The sequence below is a fragment of the Tyto alba genome, unplaced genomic scaffold, assembly GCF_018691265.1.
Source record: "Tyto alba isolate M040663 unplaced genomic scaffold, T.alba_DEE_v4.0 Super-Scaffold_26, whole genome shotgun sequence".
Taxonomy (NCBI): domain Eukaryota; kingdom Metazoa; phylum Chordata; class Aves; order Strigiformes; family Tytonidae; genus Tyto; species Tyto alba.
The window spans coordinates 20455459-20473665 of record NW_024881300.1 but is presented as its reverse complement, the minus strand read 5'-3'; the positions used below and the strand labels follow the sequence as shown (position 1 = coordinate 20473665).

The 18207-nt window shown below is 52.6% G+C and overlaps 2 protein-coding genes across 2 annotated transcripts; both read left to right on the top strand.

Moving 5' to 3' along the window:
* The first annotated feature begins 5769 nt into the window (after positions 1-5769).
* Positions 5770-8713, top strand: FOXC2 (forkhead box C2). Its single transcript, XM_032996617.2, has one exon. It carries the CDS (start codon positions 6298-6300, stop codon positions 7765-7767), a length of 1470 nt encoding a protein of 489 aa, XP_032852508.2. The 5' UTR covers positions 5770-6297; the 3' UTR covers positions 7768-8713.
* A 5914-nt stretch (positions 8714-14627) lies between these two features.
* Positions 14628-15967, top strand: FOXL1 (forkhead box L1). Its single transcript, XM_032996614.2, has one exon. The coding sequence runs from the start codon at positions 14690-14692 to the stop codon at positions 15584-15586; it is 897 nt and encodes a 298-aa protein (XP_032852505.2). The 5' UTR covers positions 14628-14689; the 3' UTR covers positions 15587-15967.
* Positions 15968-18207: the final 2240 nt, after the last annotated feature.

Genomic DNA, 18207 nt, shown 5'->3' with positions numbered 1-18207 from the left:
ATAGAATTAATGTATTCGACAATTACCCCAAGAAGAGGGAGGACGTTGAAAATCCCGACATTCCTGAGCGGAGTGGGATGGAAAGGGTCATGGGAACAATGAAACAGAGGTTTATTTTAAAGTGTGTCAGGGAAGGAGGGGGGGAGGAAATGGCTTTTGAATTTGGTTTCTAATCTGCTTGGCTTGGATGCTACCGATACACATCCACTGTCAGAGCTGACTGTTGCTCTGCCAACCAAAAAGCGGAACAAATTCGGATGCTCTTCTCTGAATAGTTACAGATGTAGCTGGGCAGATGCAAACTCCTTTTCTCTCTGCGGCTGCTGTTGATTGCTGAACTGCTTTTTTCGCCGTGCGAATCAAAGGCCAGGACTCCGCTGGGTTCAGGAGTCTTTCCCGTCTTTCCCCCTCCAGCTCTGCGTGTTTTTCAAACTCAGTTTAATATCAATGTATTGGGCTAAATGCTGCGGAGCAGCTGCGGTGAGCCCGAGGCTTCACCTTTCCACTCAAGTCCCTCGTAAGCATTCAAAGAAAGCACTTAGAGCCCTGGTCCTGCAATGGGGTGCATTTAGGAAGAGCCTTTTCACTACTTCAGAGTGCTGCTGGAGCCAGTGGGAATCCGTCCAGGCATAATAGACCACCCATGTGGAGCTGGGCCTAAATGTTTGAAGCTCATTCCTCCACTTCCTACTCACGGAAAACTCCCAGCGACTTTGATATCTCTGCGGGGAGTTCAGGATCGGGCCTTTGGTGAGCAATTTACAGCTTCTCTGTAATTCAGCATTGCGATTTGCACTCCCGGGCTGCGAGTGCCGACGCTGGCTGGCTGTCTGCTGTCACCCAAAATCACCACGCTGCAGCTCATGGGACTTGTTTCCACTCCAACACACCCTCTTCCTCCTCTCCTTTGAGGAAGGGAAAGCGAGGGAGGTAGCAACAGTGCCGTTAATTAATACATTAACAATCAAGGGGGGCTGAGATCCTACCAGACCACCTACATCTCCCTCCAACCTCCATCCAAGACGCTCAGTAAAGCTGTTTCTTACATGGATTTGGCTTCCAAAAAAGAGGGCTTTCTAGAAAACAGGGTACTTTGCCTTCAGCAAATGAGGAATTTGCTAATAGGTGACATATTTTTCTCCTGGTTCAATTCTCTGCTTTGATTCTACAGGTCTGAAATTCGCCCCAAATTATTTTTCCACAGTCTCTTCTGTCATGCGTACCTCAGCCTCTAACATCAGCTCTAGCAGCCTGGTGCGGCTCGTATGGATGCCACTGGAAAGCCTCTCTTTTCAGCAGAAAGCAGACAGGGCCACCAGCATCCTTGTAAATGGAATTAGTCTACTGAAGGTGTGTGAATCACTTCTAATATCCATTTGAACAAGTTGAATAAAATACTCTAGTGAATAAGGTTAAAAAACTGTACTTTCGTACAAAAGACAAAATGCAGCTCTTGTTTGAAACACAATTTGTGAAAACACCTAGGAAAATGGAGTGCCAGATTAATACAAACCCTGTGAAGAATGCAGAAAAAAACTCCTTGTGCTGTGGGAATGATTTCTCTGAAGTGCAGGCTAAATGCAGAGGCAGCCACGGAAAACAGAAAAAATGCGCCCACAGAGGAACACGAGACTAGCGATATCACTTTGCTTGGTGTTCAATATTGAAAATTAAAAATAGGCTACAAATTTTAACGGCAACAGTTTTTAAGGGGATCTTCATTCATACAGCATATTAGCTGGGTACTAGAAAGTCGTCTTTCGTACCACTGTGAAATGGATTTCCGTTTATGAATAAATGGTGTTTGACTGAATTTCTGTGCTTACGAAATAACCCATCAAAGGAGGCACATTAGGGCAGGTGGGGCTGATCCGGACTAACCTGTCTGAGCCCAGCAACATCTCCTGCTGCTGGAGAGGAGCTGTGGGGATTGTGGCAGCCCCCTGTAGCCAGTGGTGGGTGCCCACTCCTGGGTTGGTCACCAGTACAGCTGCAAAACTGGTGAACAAGCAGAAAGCCGTATGCATCGGTGGGTCTTAGCTGGACTGATGCCACTGTTTACTTTGCCAAGACACAGCTTTTCCTTTTCTTTCTTTTCTTTCTTTTCTTTTTCTTTTCTTTCTTTTCTTTTTCTTTTCTTTCTTTTCTTTTTCTTTTCTTCCTTTTCTTTTTCTTTTCTTCCTTTTCTTTTTCTTTTCTTTCTTTTCCTTTCTTTCTTTCTTTCTTTCTTTCTTTCTTTCTTTCTTTCTTTCTTTCTTTCTTTCTTTCTTTCTTTCTTTCTTTCTTTCTTTCTTTCTTTCTTTCTTTCTTTCTTTCTTTCTTTCTTTCTTTCTTTCTTTCTTTCTTTCTTTCTTTCTTTCTTTCTTTCTTTCTTTCTTTCTTTCTTTCTTTCTTTCTTTCTTTCTTTCTTTCTTTCTTTCTTTCTTTCCTTCTTTCTTTCTTTCTTTCTTCTTTCCTTCTTTCCTTCTTTCCTTCTTTCTTTCCTTCTTTCCTCTCCTTCTTTCCTTCTTTCCTTCTTTCCTTCTTTCCTTCTTTCCTTCTTTCTTTCCCTCTTTCTTCTTTCCTTCTTCCTTCCTTCCTTCCTTCCTTCCTTCCTTCCTTCCTTCCTTCCTTCCTTCCTTCCTTCCTTCCTTCCTTCCTTCCTTCCTTCCTTCCTTCCTTCCTTCCTTCCTTCCTTCCTTCCTTCCTTCCTTCCTTCCTTCCTTCCTTCCTTCCTTCCTTCCTTCCTTCCTTCCTTCCTTCCTTCCTTCCTTCCTTCCTTCCTTCCTTCCTTCCTTCGTCCCCTCATTCATTGTTTCCTTTCCTCTTCTCTCCTTCTCTCCTCTTTTTCTTTCTCCTTCCTTCTTTCCCTTGTTCTTCTTCTTTTCCTTCTGTCTTCCTTTTTCTCTCTTTCCTCCTCTCTCTCTCTTTCATTCGTTCCTTCCTTCTTTTTCTCTCTTGTTCTTCCTTTCTTTCTCTCCTTCTGCCACTTCCATACTGTTTTCTCCCTTGTTCTCATTCTCCATTCTCTTTTTCTCTCACACACTCCTTGCTCTTTCTTTTTTGCCTGTTTACTCACTAACCCTGTCTTTCTTTGATCCCCTGTCTCACAGCCTCCCCCCCCCTCCCCCCCGCCCGCCTTTTTCTCCCTCGCCTTCTTTCTCCCCATCTCCCCTCCTCCCCGGCACGACCGGGGACCCGGCCGGGGCAGCCGGTGCCGATGCGGTGCCGGGGCCGCCGGTGCAACCCCCCCGCGTTCCCCTGGGGGGCAGCACACGCCGCGCAGAGCCCCCGGCCCGGGCAGGTGAGCGCCGCGCCCGCCGCCGGGCACCGGGGAACCGGCACCGGGGAACCGGCACCGGGCACCGGGCAGCCGGCGTGTGGACAGCCCCGCGGGAGGGGAAGGGCTCCGCTCGTTGCTCTCGGGTGCTCGCCAAAAGCTGCGGAGGACAAGCCGACGCCTCCGCGGGCAAACGCGGCTCCCGGAGCCCCGCGGGGGAAGCGAGCGGGAAACGCGCCGTGCCCGGGCAGAGGGAGGGTTTCCCCCCGTCCCTCGTCCTCTCCTACTTGAAAGGACTCCTCTCTTTGCGCTCCCCCGTTTGGAAGCTGGCTATTTTTCATAGTGATGATTTTTTTTTTTTTTTTCTTCCTGCATTTTGAAGTTCGGGCTTTTCCGAGCCCCTTGCTTTAGTCTCTGTTAAGTTCCCAGCTGCAGCAAGCAAAGACGTATTGCTGCTCCTTGGTTTTCTGTAGAAATTCATCTCGGTAAAGTTTTCAGCCGAGGAGAGGTAAGATTCAATCAAAGTTGTTTCTCGAGAGCGTACCAGGCTTCTAGGAAGGGACAGCTCTAGGACGCCGCAAGGGTGGCTTTGGTCGAGCTTTTGCATTTAAAAACTCCTGCCTGTTAAAAAGTTATATTGTTTAATAAACCTCGTGTGCTTGTGTACGCTAAGATAACGCCCTAGTTTTTATGAGAAATATGATTTATTTGAAAACCGAAGATAAAAACGTGAAGTCGTTCTCAAATTATTCCAGGAAAAAAAAAAAAAAAGTTTTCTCGGTGGTCGTACATTTACATGAAAAGTATCAACAGACTTCGCAGAATTTACTGTTGGTTTTCATTAAAAAAAAAAAAAATAAATTCCCTGGACGTTTGCGGGGTTGATGAAACCTTCCCAGAACATTTGCATTTATTTCCATAAAGATTAAATAACAATTTCGAAAAGTCGGCGAAATTTTCCAATCAGTATTTCCACCGCAGATAATTTTTGACCATACCTCTTTGTAGAGGAGCTGCCTCTTATATTTTTCTTTTTTATTCTTTTTTTTTCCACTGCCTATGGCATAAAATCGTTTCCTTTCTTATTAAGAAAATCTCCGGTAATTAATAGTACCGGCGAGCTCCCACGGCAGGACCCGGCCGCGGTCTCGTCCCACGCCCCGGCGGGGAACGGGGAAGGGACTCCGCACCAGCAGCCAGCAAAAATCACAATCTGACTTTGAGGAGGGGGGGGAAATAAAAAAAAAAAAATCTTTGTTTAAAGCTTTACGAAGCCACACAAATTGCAAGGAGGGAAAGGCACAATTACAGTGTAAGAAACCAAAAAATCACCGCTTAGAAATCAGAGCAGGAGCCGGCGGGCTCGGGGGAGGCAGCGGGACGGAGCCCTGCGAAGTGACAGCTAATTCATTTCGACCTTATCTCGGTCTCTTCGGACTCAAATCGATTTTGCAGAGACTTTCTTTTTTTTTTTTTTTTTTTTTTTTTTTTTTTTTCCGGAGCGGGGAAGTGGGGAAATCTCTGTTGCCCACTTTTATTTCTTCGCTGGGCAGATCCACGCTTCTCCTGGGTGGGACAGGGCAGCTCGCAGAAGTTTTTCCCAATACTTGAGTTTACACTTGGTCACCATGCGTCCCTAATTGTCCCACTCTGATTGCCCCTAATGAAATCATTAGAGAAAAGGCAGAGGGGCGGATTTCACAGGCACAAGAAAATCCGCCTCAATGGCCGGAACGAAAAAAAAAAAAAAAAAAGCCACTTAAGTACGCTCGCTGTTTTATTTTTTAAAAATAATCATTATAAAATACGCTCAAACTCCCCCAAAGCGGCAGAGGAACCCCTCAGCCCCCAGCGGCCGCGGAGCTGGGGTGCGAGGGGCAAAGCGGGGCGCGATGCCACTCGCCACGGGGCGAGCAACGTGGGGAGGGACCCGGTGGCCTTTCCGGGCGAGGGACCGCCGTGCCGTTTCACTTCAAATATATATATTTAGAAAAAAAAAAAAAAAAAAAAAAAAAAAAGGGGAAGAAGGACCTGCCCGGCACAGGGGGCTGAGCGCGGCGCCGCCGTCCTTGAGATCAACCTGGCTCCGAAAAGTGCTTCAGAACTTTGTCTTTTTGGTGAAGCGCGGGGGAAGGCGCCGCGGGCGAGCGGAGCCCCCCGCGAAAGAGCCGCTCGGCGCTGGCTCCTTTTGGGGCTAAACCGTTAAAATTCTAGAAGGCGTGTGTGTGTGTGTTGGGGGGGGGGAGGTATATAACTTTTGATGTGCGTATCTATAATTTTAGAGTGAGGCGAGGCGGGCGCGCGCGCTCGCGCGTGCGTGTGCGTGGCGCGCTGCCTGCGTGGGACGCTCGCAAGCGCCGCCGCCATCCCGCCGCCGCCCTCCCATTGGCTGCGGCGGCGGCGGCGCGCTCCCCCATTGGCGGGCGCCGGCTGTGGGGGGCGGGGCCAGCGGGGAGTAAAAGCGCGGCGGCGGCGCGGGGCGAGTTTTGAAGCTGCGCAGCGCGGCCGAGGAGCTCCGCGCCCCCCGCGCCCCCCGCACCCCTCGCCAGGAGAGCCGGAAGATTTCGGGCGCTTTTTTTTGTGACAAGAACTGGGTTTCCGCAAGGCTGCTTTTTCCCTTTTTTTTTTTTTTTTTTGTTTTATTTTGTTCCTTTTTTATTATTATATTTTTTTTCTTTTTTTAAAATTCCCTTTTCCTGCGAGAACAGCCCCCCCCCCCCACCCCCAACCTCCCGCCCCCCCCCAGCTCCGCAGCAGCGCCCGCCGCGGGCCGTAGGTGTGTATACAAGAATCACAGTAATAAAGAGGGAGGGAGAGGCGGCCAGAGACCACCCAGCCCCCGGCGCCCCGAAGGATGCTGCTGCGGTGCCGCTGCTAGAGGACACGCTGGGATTTAGCTCGTCTCTGAGACTCTTTCTCTCTCTTTCTCCCCCTCTCTCCCCTCTTCCTTCTCCGCAGAGGACGGGGGGGTGAGGCCCTTCCACCCTCTTCCTCCTCCTCCTCTTCCTCTCCTCCCCGGCCGCGGGAAGCCCCTCTCCATGATGCAGGCTCGCTACTCCGTCTCGGACCCCAACGCTTTGGGAGTGGTGCCGTATTTAAGCGAGCAAAACTACTACCGGACGGCGGGGACGTACGGCGGCATGGGCAACCCCATGAGCGTCTACCCGGGCCACGCCGAGCAGTACGCGGCGGGGATGGGGCGCTCCTACGGACCCTACCACCCCCACCAACCCGCCGCCCCCAAGGACCTGGTGAAGCCACCTTACAGCTACATCGCCCTCATCACCATGGCCATCCAGAACGCCCCCGACAAGAAGATCACGCTCAATGGGATTTACCAGTTCATCATGGACCGCTTCCCTTTCTACCGAGAGAACAAGCAGGGCTGGCAGAACAGCATCCGTCACAACCTGTCCCTCAACGAGTGCTTCGTCAAGGTGCCCCGCGACGACAAGAAGCCCGGCAAGGGCAGCTACTGGACCCTGGACCCCGACTCCTACAACATGTTCGAGAACGGCAGCTTCCTCCGGCGCCGGAGACGCTTCAAGAAGAAGGATGTCTCCAAGGAGAAGGAGGAGGCCCGGGAACGGCTGCTGAAGGAGCAGCCCAAGCCCCCTGGGCTGCCCGGCGCCGACCTCCCCAAAGAAGCCTCCTCCTCTTCTTCCTCTTCCTCCACCTCGGCGCCGGTTTCCGAGAAGAAAGTGGTGATCAAGAGCGAGACGGCGTCTCCCGAGCTGCCGGTGATCACCAAGGTGGAGACGCTGAGCCCGGCCAGCGGCGGGGCTTTGCGGGACAGCCCCCGCAGCGCCGCCTCCCCCCCCGCCGCCGCCTCCCCCGAGGCCTCGCTGCCCGAGCATCACCCCGCGGGGAACGGGCTCCCGGGTTTCAGCGTGGAAAGCATCATGACCCTGCGGACTTCCCCCGCGGGGGATCTCAGCCCGGTGAGTGCCGCCTCGGGCAGGACGGGAGCCGCTATGCCTTTGGGCTACCCAGCGGGGCAACCGTCGGGCTACAGCGCGGCGTGCAGCCAGGCCCTGGACACTAGTGGGAGCTACCACTGCAGCATGCGGGCGATGAGCCTCTACAGCGGCGAGAGGCCGGGCCACATGTGCGTCCCCCCCGCAGCGCTGGAGGAGGGTCTGGCCGAGCATCCCACGGGTGCCCCGTCGCCCCTCGGGACCCTCAGCTTGCCCGCGGGGCAGGAGGGTGCGCTGGGGACCGGGCACCCCCACGGCGGGGCGGCGGGGGGGGGCGGCCAGCCCCCCGCCTCCTGGTACCTCAACCACGGGGCTGAGCTGAGCCACCTGCCCGGCCACACTTTCGGCTCTCAGCAGCAGACTTTTCCCAACGTTCGGGAAATGTTCACCTCGCACCGGCTCGGGATGGAGAGCGCCTCGCTCAGCGACCACCAGGTGAGCAGCAACTCTGCCTGTCAGATCCCCTACAGATCCGCGCCCTCCCTATACCGCCACGCCGCCCCCTACTCCTACGACTGCACTAAGTACTGAGTAGCCGCGACCCCCCGCCTAGGGCCACCCGCCAAAAAAAAAAAAAATTATTATTATTATTAATAATAATAATTATTAAAAAAAAAAGATCAGGAGAAATAAAACCACATCAAACGCTTCAGACGCAGGAAAATAAAAATAAAAATAAAAATCTGACCGCTTCCCCGTGGAGCTGGGGGCCACAGAGTTTGTAGATCCCAAGCCCCAATTCGGGCCTCCTTAAATTCCAGGCAAGTAAATTCTACTTGAAAAAGGGGATGTCTCCTAAAAAAAGAAAAAAAAAAAAGAAAAAAAAAAAAAAAGGAATAATTCTATATATATATGTCTATCTAAAAGTGGCAAATTTTATATGCTAAAGTATAGGGGGTCTCAGAAAAATAAGTTATGGACCAATATCACAACAACCATTTATACGTTTTAAAAGGAAAAAAAAAAAGTATATAAATATATATATATAAATATATGTCCTGGGTATTTTTTAAGTTCTCTGTTGTGCTGTAAAAAATGTGTGGATTTCTAATCAGGCTGATTTTCAGAGCCATTAATATAATATTTAAAGTTGAGTTCACTGGATTATTTTTGTCTCGCCCGACGATTCCTAACTTCCAAATTAATGACAAGTGATTTCTTCTTCTTCTTCTTCTTCTTCTGTGTACAATTATGCAATAGAGTTTCTTTCATTTTAGAGCTGTTCTTTTTGCAAGACGAGGAAATAATTTATTTTTTGCTGGTGGATTTTTTTTTGAAAGAAAGAAAAAAAAAAAGACAAAGTATCTGATACTTTTTTATTATTATTTACGATGTGTGATGTTTTGTATAATAGATTTCACCTTGACCATTCCTAAGGACTATTTGCTTTAACCTGCTTCAAAGTTCGTTTGTCTTATGTGGTCCTAATTGTTGTACTTACCTTAAAATAAATCCATGCTGTTTTTTTCTGCTCCAAGTCTGGCGCTTGTCTGTGTATATACGTGTTTTTTGCAGTTTTTTCTCCCTTCACCTTCATGGGGAAAGCTGGTTGTTTTTAAAACAAAGTCGCTTTCCTGGAGCCTAGAGGTTTCTCATTGTGATTATTTATTTGATAAAAGGTTTAGTTCATGTGGAGAGCTGGAAATTACACAACTGCGGGGGGAAACGACTAAGGCACCGCGGGGATGGCTGTGTCTGAGCACCGGCTCTCTCCCTCAATCCCAAATCCTTGGCCAGCTTGAAATTTAGGGAAATTTCCCTGGTCTCTGATGGGGACAAGTGGAGAAAGAAAAGGAGCCATGGGGAGGAGGATTTCTGCTTCCCTTGCCCCGTCCCCGCAAGCGCAGGCCTTATGCGGAGCTTTGCATGTCTCAGCACCCCAAGCTGGCTCTTTCCACGACAGAAACACCCCCACTCCCCACTCCCCCCTTTTTAAAAATATTTTTTAAAATTCTTTAAAGGAAGCCAAAAGGCTAGGAGTGGGTGCTGGTGGTAAGAGCGACCGTTTAAACCCAGACTCACCGAGGAGTATAAAAACAAGGCGGAAAGTTCACTTCAGAATCATTTTACAGTTTTCAAATCCTCTCCTGCATGAAGATTTGGCTGATTTTAACCTTTTCTTTATCTATTTAAGCTCCTAGTTGCAATGCAGGGCACTGACACATGTCGTGCCTTTTCCCCAAATCAACTTTAACCTGTTAAAACAGCTTTAACCAAGCCCAGAACTGCAGGGGAATAGCAATGCTCAAGGCATGGCAATGCCGGTAAAGCCTGAAACAAACTTTAGGAGGGCTCTTTGGGACTTAAGCCCAGCTTGCTGGAGCCCGGCTCCTTTCCCAGACGCTGCAGAGGCTGAGCCCTCCAACATTTCCCGGGGACATTTCCCGGCCGTGCCCTCCTTCCACTTCCCGCAGCCCCCCCAGTTTCCCTCGCAGCCCCGGCTGGGTCAGGGAGCGTTTGTACCCGTGGTAGGCTGTTAAAATCGATTATATAAATTGGGTTTGATTGGGTAAATTTTGCATGCGCTAGAAAGCTGGCAAAAAGCACTGAAACTCTCAACTTAAATGAGAAAAAATGTCTGAGCCTCACTTGATCTGTATTTTAAGGAACATTCTTGTAAAACTCTTCCCATTTTTCCTGGATCTCAGAGGGTGGTTGTTTTGGTTTGGTTTGGTTTGGTTTTTTTCTTTGCTTTCTGATTTTTTTTTTTTAATGCAACAAAATCCAAAGTGTTAAAGAAAGAGAATAAATAGGATGAAGGGGGGGGGGGGAATAGTGTAAAAGGGTAAAAAGAAAATAAATAGGGTAAAAGGGTAAAAAAAATAAAGTAGGAGAGAATTCTTCCCCCGGCCTAAGCCCTTTCCCCGTGGGTTTTCTTCCTGCATGGAGCCCAGTGGCAGGGGAACGCTGGGTGGGTGCCTGTGCTCCCGGAGATGCCTGAAGTCAGGTGGCTGCTGTGGGTTTTCCCACACGTGCTGAGGAATCCCGGGGCCACTGATGTTCCCCCGTCTTCCCCCACCAGCTACGGGCACTGGGCATGCAGGGACCCTTCCCCTCACCAGGGAGCAGGGATGCTGGGGGCTGCTGGGGGCTGAGGTGTCCCCCTGGGGATCTGCAACCTCCCCCCTCGCTGTGGCTGGACAGTTTTGGGGGGGGTGTGCAGGTTGAGCTGGGCTTGGGGTGTCCCTTCTCCCCACACAGCCCCTTGGTGGTGTTTTTTTTTCCCCACCCCGTCCCAGTGGGATGCTCCTGCGTGGGGTCTGCACTGTTCCCTGCCCCTCTCCCCCTTCCCCGCCCCCCCCCCCCCCCCCTTGCCCTGCTGCACTCTGGCTTCGGAGATAATTGAGGATTTGGGCAGGAAAAAAAAAAAAAAAAAAAAAAAAGATAAAACTCTATTGCAGGCCCAGGAGCTTGCAGGATCAGCACCCAGGGCTGGGTGGGCACCCAGCCCACTCCTCGCAGGGATGCCCTCGTGACATCCCTTTGCTGTACCCTCCCCTGGGGGGGGGTCAGACCTCCCATGCCCCTCTCCATTGAGCCCCAGACACCCCCACCATCACGAGGGGAGCCCTTTTGGGTGGGCTGGTTTCCCAGGCAAGGCGAGAGCCAAGTGGGGGACACAGGGATCTTTTCGGGGGGCTGTATTTAAAAGCTGAGATATTGAGGTTGATACCACGCTAGATCTCTGTCATGACAGGTGACTTCAGCCTGGTTGGGGCAGAGGAGGAGGAAGGAAGGAAGGAGGAAGGCCCAGGGTAGCTGCTGCAGACAGCGGTGGCCGGATTGGGCCCCTCAGGCTCTTGCAGTTGAAGGACCAGCATAACCCCCCCTCCACAGCAGATCAGGAGGGCCAAGCTCAGCCCCGAGGGGGCCTGGCTGAAGCTGCTGCATGGCCAGTTGCACCAGGCCAGTGCCCAGCGTGGTTCTGGGCAGCGGATGAGGATGGTGGATGGGGTTTTTTGGGTAGTTTGTTTTTTGTTTCCTTTTTTTTTTTTTTTTTTTTTTTTTCTTTTCCCCTAGCTGTACTACCATTAACCTACAGGTTTGCAGCCCTGTCCAAAATCCCATATAGCTCCGGGTTTCAGGTGAGGAAGGGACAGCAGTTCTCCAGTTTGTCCCCACCAGGAAAGTCCCACGTGGGGTGTTCCCTCAGCCTGGCCAAGGGACCATTTTCCTGCTGCTGCAGGACCCAGGTAAAGCACCATCCCTTTAGGAAAACCCCCAGGCCTCTGCACAACCAGGCACAGAGCTGTCTGGTCCCCCCGTCCCCCCCCCAAGCCATCCCACCTCCCCCACGAGCCGTGGGAAGGTGCCAGCCAGGAGGTTTTGGGGGGATGCCACTAGCTCTTCTGTCCCTTTGGAGGGGACTTTGCAGAAAGTCCGTACCAGGTGCCAAAGGGCTGGGAGAGAAAAAAATACCTGGGTCAGTGTCAAGCGACCTTTCAAGTGTACAGTGAGGGGTGGGCAACTCCCCCTGGGCCAGGCTGTGGTGGGAGTGGAGAGCACTGATTTACACCTCCTTGCTCTCCCCAGGGCTGGGATGCAGCAAGGATTGGGGGCGCACTGAATTACACCCCCTGCTCCCCTCAAGGCAGAGCTGCAGCAAGGAATGGGGAGAACTGATTTGCACCCCTGTTCCCCGCCCCTCCCGGCCCCCGGGCAGGGTTGCAGCGGGAGTGGAGAGCGCTGATTTACACCCCCTGCTCCCCCCGGGGCTGAGATGCGGCAGGAGTGGGGTGCACTGATTTACACCCCCTGCTCCCCCCAGGCAGAGCTACAGCAAGGAGTGGGGGCACACTGATTTACATCCCGGGGGCCGGGATGCAGCAGGAGTGGAGCAACACTGATTTACACCCCTGCTCCCCCCGGGGGGGAACGCTCCTCGCTGCTGCTGCTTTAAAAGGGGGGTTGTCAGCTGCAGAGGAGGGGAAACACGTCCAGGAGCGCCTCCACGCCGGCTCCGCGGAGGAGAGGGGGGGGGTGTGTGTTTTTTATTTCCCCATTCAGGGAAGAATCACCAACTACAACACCACCCCACCACCCCCCCTCCGCCCCTCCACCCGCTTCCCCGGCCCCCCCCGCAGCCGTGGGAGCCGCTCGGAGGGCTGGTCCCGGGTGGATACCGCAGCGAGCTCCAGCGATGCTGGCGAGGGACAACAGGCAGCACAGGAGCTGGGAAGAAGGAGTAGAGAGAAAAGCCGCATCCCCGCCTCCACGGATTTCCTACCGCGAAGAGGGGGAAAACGAGGAGGAAGCAAGAATTTTGCTGGGGGAGGGAGCTCAGGGAGCGAGCGGGAGCCCATGTGCCTGTCTCCTGCCGTACACGCGAGTATTTATTGTTTTAATAATCCGTGCTCGGATTGTTCCAAGGGACGGGGGGACTCCCCGAGGTGGGGAGGGGGTTGGGGCGGGGAGGGGGTTGGGGCGGGGGGGGGGGGGCGACCTTCGGTCTCGGCAGGTTGCCCTGAGGGTGCGTCGGGAGGGTTAGGACAGTCCCATCCCTCCCCGGAGAGGATGCTACCGGGAGTGGCTGCCCGGGAGTGCTGGTCTCCAGTGTCAAGAGGAGGGGACATCCTCCCCAACGCTTTTTTTTCCTGCCTCCCTTTTTTGATCTATTTAGGGGTTTATTGCATTTATGGCTCGCCGGATGGGTCCAGCAGCTCCCCGGGGTGGTGGTGTTGGTGGGGGGTGTGTGCACGGCGGGAGAAATATGCGACATTACCGGCAAGGGCGGTGTTAGACGGGTGGGTTTCCCTCCCACTCGTGAGGGCAGCCAGTGAACGGGGAGACACCCCCCCCCCGCACTCCCCCCCCCCCACCCGAGGAGCCACCTCCCCCCGCACCCCGGCGGTTCGCAGCTTTAAGGACTCATCTGCGGCTCCACAACCATCGAGCTGTTTTTTACCTCGGGGGTGAAACCCCTTCACCCGATAGTTTGCGGAGGGAACGGCGGGACGGGAGCAGAATTGGGCGAGAAACTCCACGGGTGAAGGGGAGCTTGAAGGGAGGTGCGGGGAGGGGAGCAGGGGACATCGCCGGGGCCGTGAGGTGCTGGGGACTTTTGCCTCTTCCCCTGCCAGGTAAAAGTCTCAGCGCGGTCGTGAGAGCTGCACTGATGGGATATTTCTTTCTGAAGGAGGAAGGGATCCCCCGCAGGCCTCTTCGTCCCTCCCCCGGAGAAACGATGCTCCACGGAAGAGGATCCCCCCGGGGTCTACTAACGTAGGTCTGGAAACAGCCGACACCTCCAACTGCATCGGAATCCCTCGGGGCCCCGCATTAAAGCTTTTGCATCAGTAAATTAAAAAAAAAAAAAAAGTAATAAAAAAATCCAACAACAGAAAACACAGCCCCAAACCTGGACGTTTACACAGAAAAAGAGCATCACAAATTCCTAATGTAAGCACCGGCCAGCTGTGTGCACTTGTAAAGTTGTTATAATCCCCCTCCTTGTTATAAACAGGAAAGTACATAATATAAAGCAACAGGCCCGCATTCACAAATACCGACCCTCCTCCCCGCGCCGTCCAAATTCCCCTTTCCCGGAGCTCGCTGCAGCCCCGGGCTCTCCGCCGCCGGGCCCTGCTTGCCCGGGGCTCGCCCTCCGCCCGCTCCCGGTGGCCCGTGGCGAGGCGGGGCGGGGGGGGGCGACACCGGGCCGGGCCCGTCGCTCCGAGCCGGGGACCCCAGCCACACCTGAGCCCCCCCTCCTCGGAACTCCACACAACCCCTTCCTCCCCATCGCAGCGCTGCCTTCTCCTCTCATCCATCCCTTTTTATTCCTCTTTTTTTTTTTTTTTTTTTTTTTTTTTTTGTTGTTTCATGCCCCAGTTTTCCTGCGGGGATCCTTGCCCGCTCCTCCCCGAGCTCCAGCAGTGTACATCCTGCTCTGCTGTGTGTGCTTACAGCGTCAAAGGGTGGACGTGATATTTCAAACATCAGATCAGTGCGTTTATATATTGGGTGCCCGGAAATTTTTCCAAATAAACACAGCTTGATTCGACTTGGGTGGGCAGACTTATCAACAGACTAATTCTATAAACAAATGAAGGAATAACCCGGAGACCATTGGCTGGTACCAGCAAGACACGTGGAGAGAGCTTGGAGTTTTGTAGCAATGAAATTTTAATTAATGTGGGTGGGCTGAGAACACAAACGACTGTTTATCAGAGACAATTTATTTTCCAGTGCTAAGTCAACATATAATAGCAAACTTACAACAATTATTTAACTTTTTTTTTTTTTTAATCCTTCTCTTTTTTTTTTTCTTTTTTTTTTTTTTTTTTTTAAGAGCTATGAAGCAGGGACAGAGGCAGAGCGAGCTCCTTCAGGCAGGGCTGGGATCTGAGCTCGCACAAATAGCTCCCCGGTGGACTCGTCCCAGGTTTCTGCCCTTCCCCGTCCCTTCGCTCGGCTCCGAGGGGGAAAACCCGGAGCTCAGAGCCCGCCGGCGATGAGCCACATCTACGGCAACCACCTCTCCCCCGTGGGCAGCCCCCCCATGATGTACCTCCCGGCCGCCCTGGGCTTCGCCCCCAGCGCTGCGATTTCCCGGCAGGACCCCCCGCAGAAACCCCCCTACAGCTACATCGCCCTCATCGCCATGGCCATCAAAGAAGCTCCGGAGCAGAAGGTGACCCTCAGCGGCATCTACCAGTTCATCATGGACCGCTTCCCCTTCTATCACGATAACAAACAGGGCTGGCAAAACAGCATCCGCCACAACCTCTCCCTCAACGACTGCTTCGTCAAGGTGCCCCGGGAGAAGGGACGGCCCGGTAAGGGCAGCTACTGGACCCTGGACCCCCGGTGCTTGGACATGTTTGAGAACGGCAACTACCGCCGGAGGAAGAGGAAGCCCAAAGCCCCGGGGCCACCGGAGGCGAAGGGCGGCTCAGCCCCACCGCACCCGGGGCCGGCGGCTCGCCCCGACGGGCACAAAAGGGTCAAGGGGAGCGAAGCGGCGGACTCGAGGGACGAGGGGTGCCCCAAGCCGGGGGGGGTCGAGGGGGAAGCGGCTCCCCCCGGGGATCGGGCCGCGCCCCGGCCGCCCCCCGCCCCCCCCGCCCCGCCGCACAAGAGCGGCCCGCGGGGCCGCAGCTTCAGCATCGAGAGCATCCTCGCCCAGGGGCTGAGACAACCGCCCCCCGGGGGACCCCCCAAAGCGGCCCGGGAGAGCCCCGTCGGCTGCCTCGGTGGCTCCCTGGTCGCCCACGGCGGTTTCGGCCCGGCCCTTAATGCCTCCCTCATGCTCGACTCCCAGGTGCACGGGAGGCTTTACCACATCGGCATCCCCTTCCTCTCCTGCTTCCCCCTCCACTTCTCCGAGGCGGTATTGAATTTTCAGTAGTTGCCCCATAATTATACCCTACCCACCCCCCACCCTCCCCCCCCCCCCCCCCCAATCTCCCCCTCTGGTCGTTGCTCAGGGGCGCAATGGGAGGGAGAGACCGGACTCAGACCTCACCAAGCAGGTAAAGACCAAAAAAAAAAACCAAAAAAACCAAACCTCCCAAAACCTATATTAAAGGTGACTCAGGATTTCAGGGCATTTTCAAGGCACATCTTGCTGCGGAGCTCTCTTTAGCGATTGCCTCCCACCCCCCCCCGCCAGATCGACTTTTAAAGGTAAAACACTTTTATTTTCCCGTGGGTGGTGGAGGTAAAAAGGCAGGGAGGGTGGGGGGCACGCTGGCCTCCAAGCCCTGTCGAGTTTGCTGTGCACCTTTAATCTTTGCATCCCTCAGGTTTCTCAGACCTCGTTTCTGCTGACCCTGTCGGGTCTCTGATTTTTTTTTTTTTTTTTTCTTTTGAAAACCAAACCCACCTCTTCCATCCCTGGGGGAGGAGGCTGAGTTTTGTTTTGCTGTTAATACCCACGGGTGCCCGCACATAATAATTCCTGATATTGCCCTACTGGCCCAGTCCTCCGAGTGGGTAAAAGGCAGGTAACTGGAGCTGAAATAAGGGCAGACCAAACAATTCAGGCTCATTCTGCACAATCCTACTTGCTTTGAATCAGCACTGTATATAATTCATGGCATTAATGCGAGCTGGTTTCCTGCATAGCACTTGTGCTTCTCGAGTATCGCAACAGCATTTCTGTCTCAGTGATGTGGCCAGAGAAAGGGGGATGGATGAGCAAACACGCGAACATGGAGATGCTGCCGGTTTCTTGCTGGGATCAGTTGCTTCTGACCAAAAAAGACTGAAGCAGGGTTGTGGAGGCTGGTCTTGGTGTTTTGAAGGAGCTCTGATAACAACCCGGGCAACTACCAGGAAAAAAAGAAAAGACATCAGCTACGTTTCTAAAGTTTTTTTTTTTCTTAAAGAAGGAAGAATCCAGACACATTGCAAGCAATCAGGATTTTTTTTTTTTTTTTTTTTTTGCCATAAATAGAGGCTTTTTGTATATTAGTGGATAAATGTCATTTTGGGAAAAAAAATATCTATATTCTCCATTTTCATTATGAAACCAAACCTATATCCAATAAAAATATTTTGTTCAGGACTGTGGCTGATGCGTTGTGAAACACCCCTTGGCTCATGGGGCCAGAGGGCTGAGGAGCGGGCCCTGCTGCTGGATGCAGCAGCAATCTCTGGAGCAAATATCCCGGTGATGGCACGATGCACTTGCTGTCAGGAGGAGGGAGAAGGTGGGAGAGGCTTAAAATAGAGGCCTGGAAGATTGCCCATTCCTTGCGACTGAGATAAGGTTTCCCAAAATGATTCTGTTTCTTCTTCTCTCCCTTTCCTCCATCCTATCCCATGCCACTAGCAAAGCCTGTCCTTAAACTAGCACCTGGACTGTTGGAAATCTGGGTTTCTCAGGTGAGTTGTGATTCAGTTTTTGCAGAGGATGGTCGGCATCAAGCTGCATTGACATCTGGACCAGGAGCTCAGGCAGGCTCATTTCAACACCAGGCAAAATGCTCGCGGGGGGGAAGATACAGAAAATCTCCAAAAGGTGGGAACTGATGTTGAGTTTCCCCAAAGAAAGATGGGCAGATCGCTGGATAGGCAGAGCTAGAAATTCTCACTGTGAAAAAAAGAGAATAAAAAGGAGATGGGGGATTTTTATATAGATTTGCAAGATAGAATTTATTTAAATAAAATCCCATATATGCTTCATATTTCTGACAATTCCTGTTTGAATATCTATTGAGTTCATTCTTTAAAGCTATGGCACCAAATTAAAAAAAAAAAAAAAAAAAAAAAAGAAATACTTGTAAAAGTAAAGGTGTCACTGCCCAGTGAAAGCACCACTATAATTTAGAAGGCTGGGCAAGAGCTGAGGGGGTTAATGCTCTCTGCATGAAATCCCGTGTCCCTGCAGTGCCACTCCTGCGTGTAATCAGACAGGTATGATGGGCAGTTTGGTAAGCGGCCACCTTGTGAGGACGTTTCTGTCCAAGGCTCAGGGCTGACATCACCAGTCTTCTCGGAGTCCGGGTGGTAACATCACTCACGGGAAGCTGCGGGGGTAGGGAAAAGATCCAGCTTAGTTCTTGCCGGGCAGAGACCTCAGACCATCTCTCCACCCGCCCCCCCCCCCCCCCAGATGTCTGCGTGTGCTAGGACTTGGGAAATAGGTTAATGCTGCCTCCGAGGATCTGGAGAGCTGGGTCTGCATCAAACTCTAGAGCTGGTTCCCACAGGTGGGGAGCCTGCATCCCTGGCCCACGGCAGGGTTTTACCCCCAGAAAGTGGTTCTTTATGCTCTCGGACACAAGGTGCTTTATTCCTAGAAAAACCTCTTTGCTTCTTTAAAAACCCTCCCCTGAAGGAGCTGTAGATGTTCCCGCCGGGCGCGGGAGGGCTGTGAGGGGCACGGAGCAGCGCTGAGCAGCCTCCCCATCCCTGGGCGCTGGCAAGCGAGGGCAAGCGCTTGCTTCTGCATGCACGGGGCGTGAGGACAGCCCCACACAGAGGAAAATCCACTAAATCCTTCCCAAAGCAGTTTTAACCTGT

Coding starts and splice junctions, on each gene's coding strand:
- FOXC2 (XM_032996617.2), top strand. CDS start 6,298: ATGATGCAGGCTCGCTACTCCGTCTCGGACCCCAACGCTTTGGGAGTG.
- FOXL1 (XM_032996614.2), top strand. CDS start 14,690: ATGAGCCACATCTACGGCAACCACCTCTCCCCCGTGGGCAGCCCCCCC.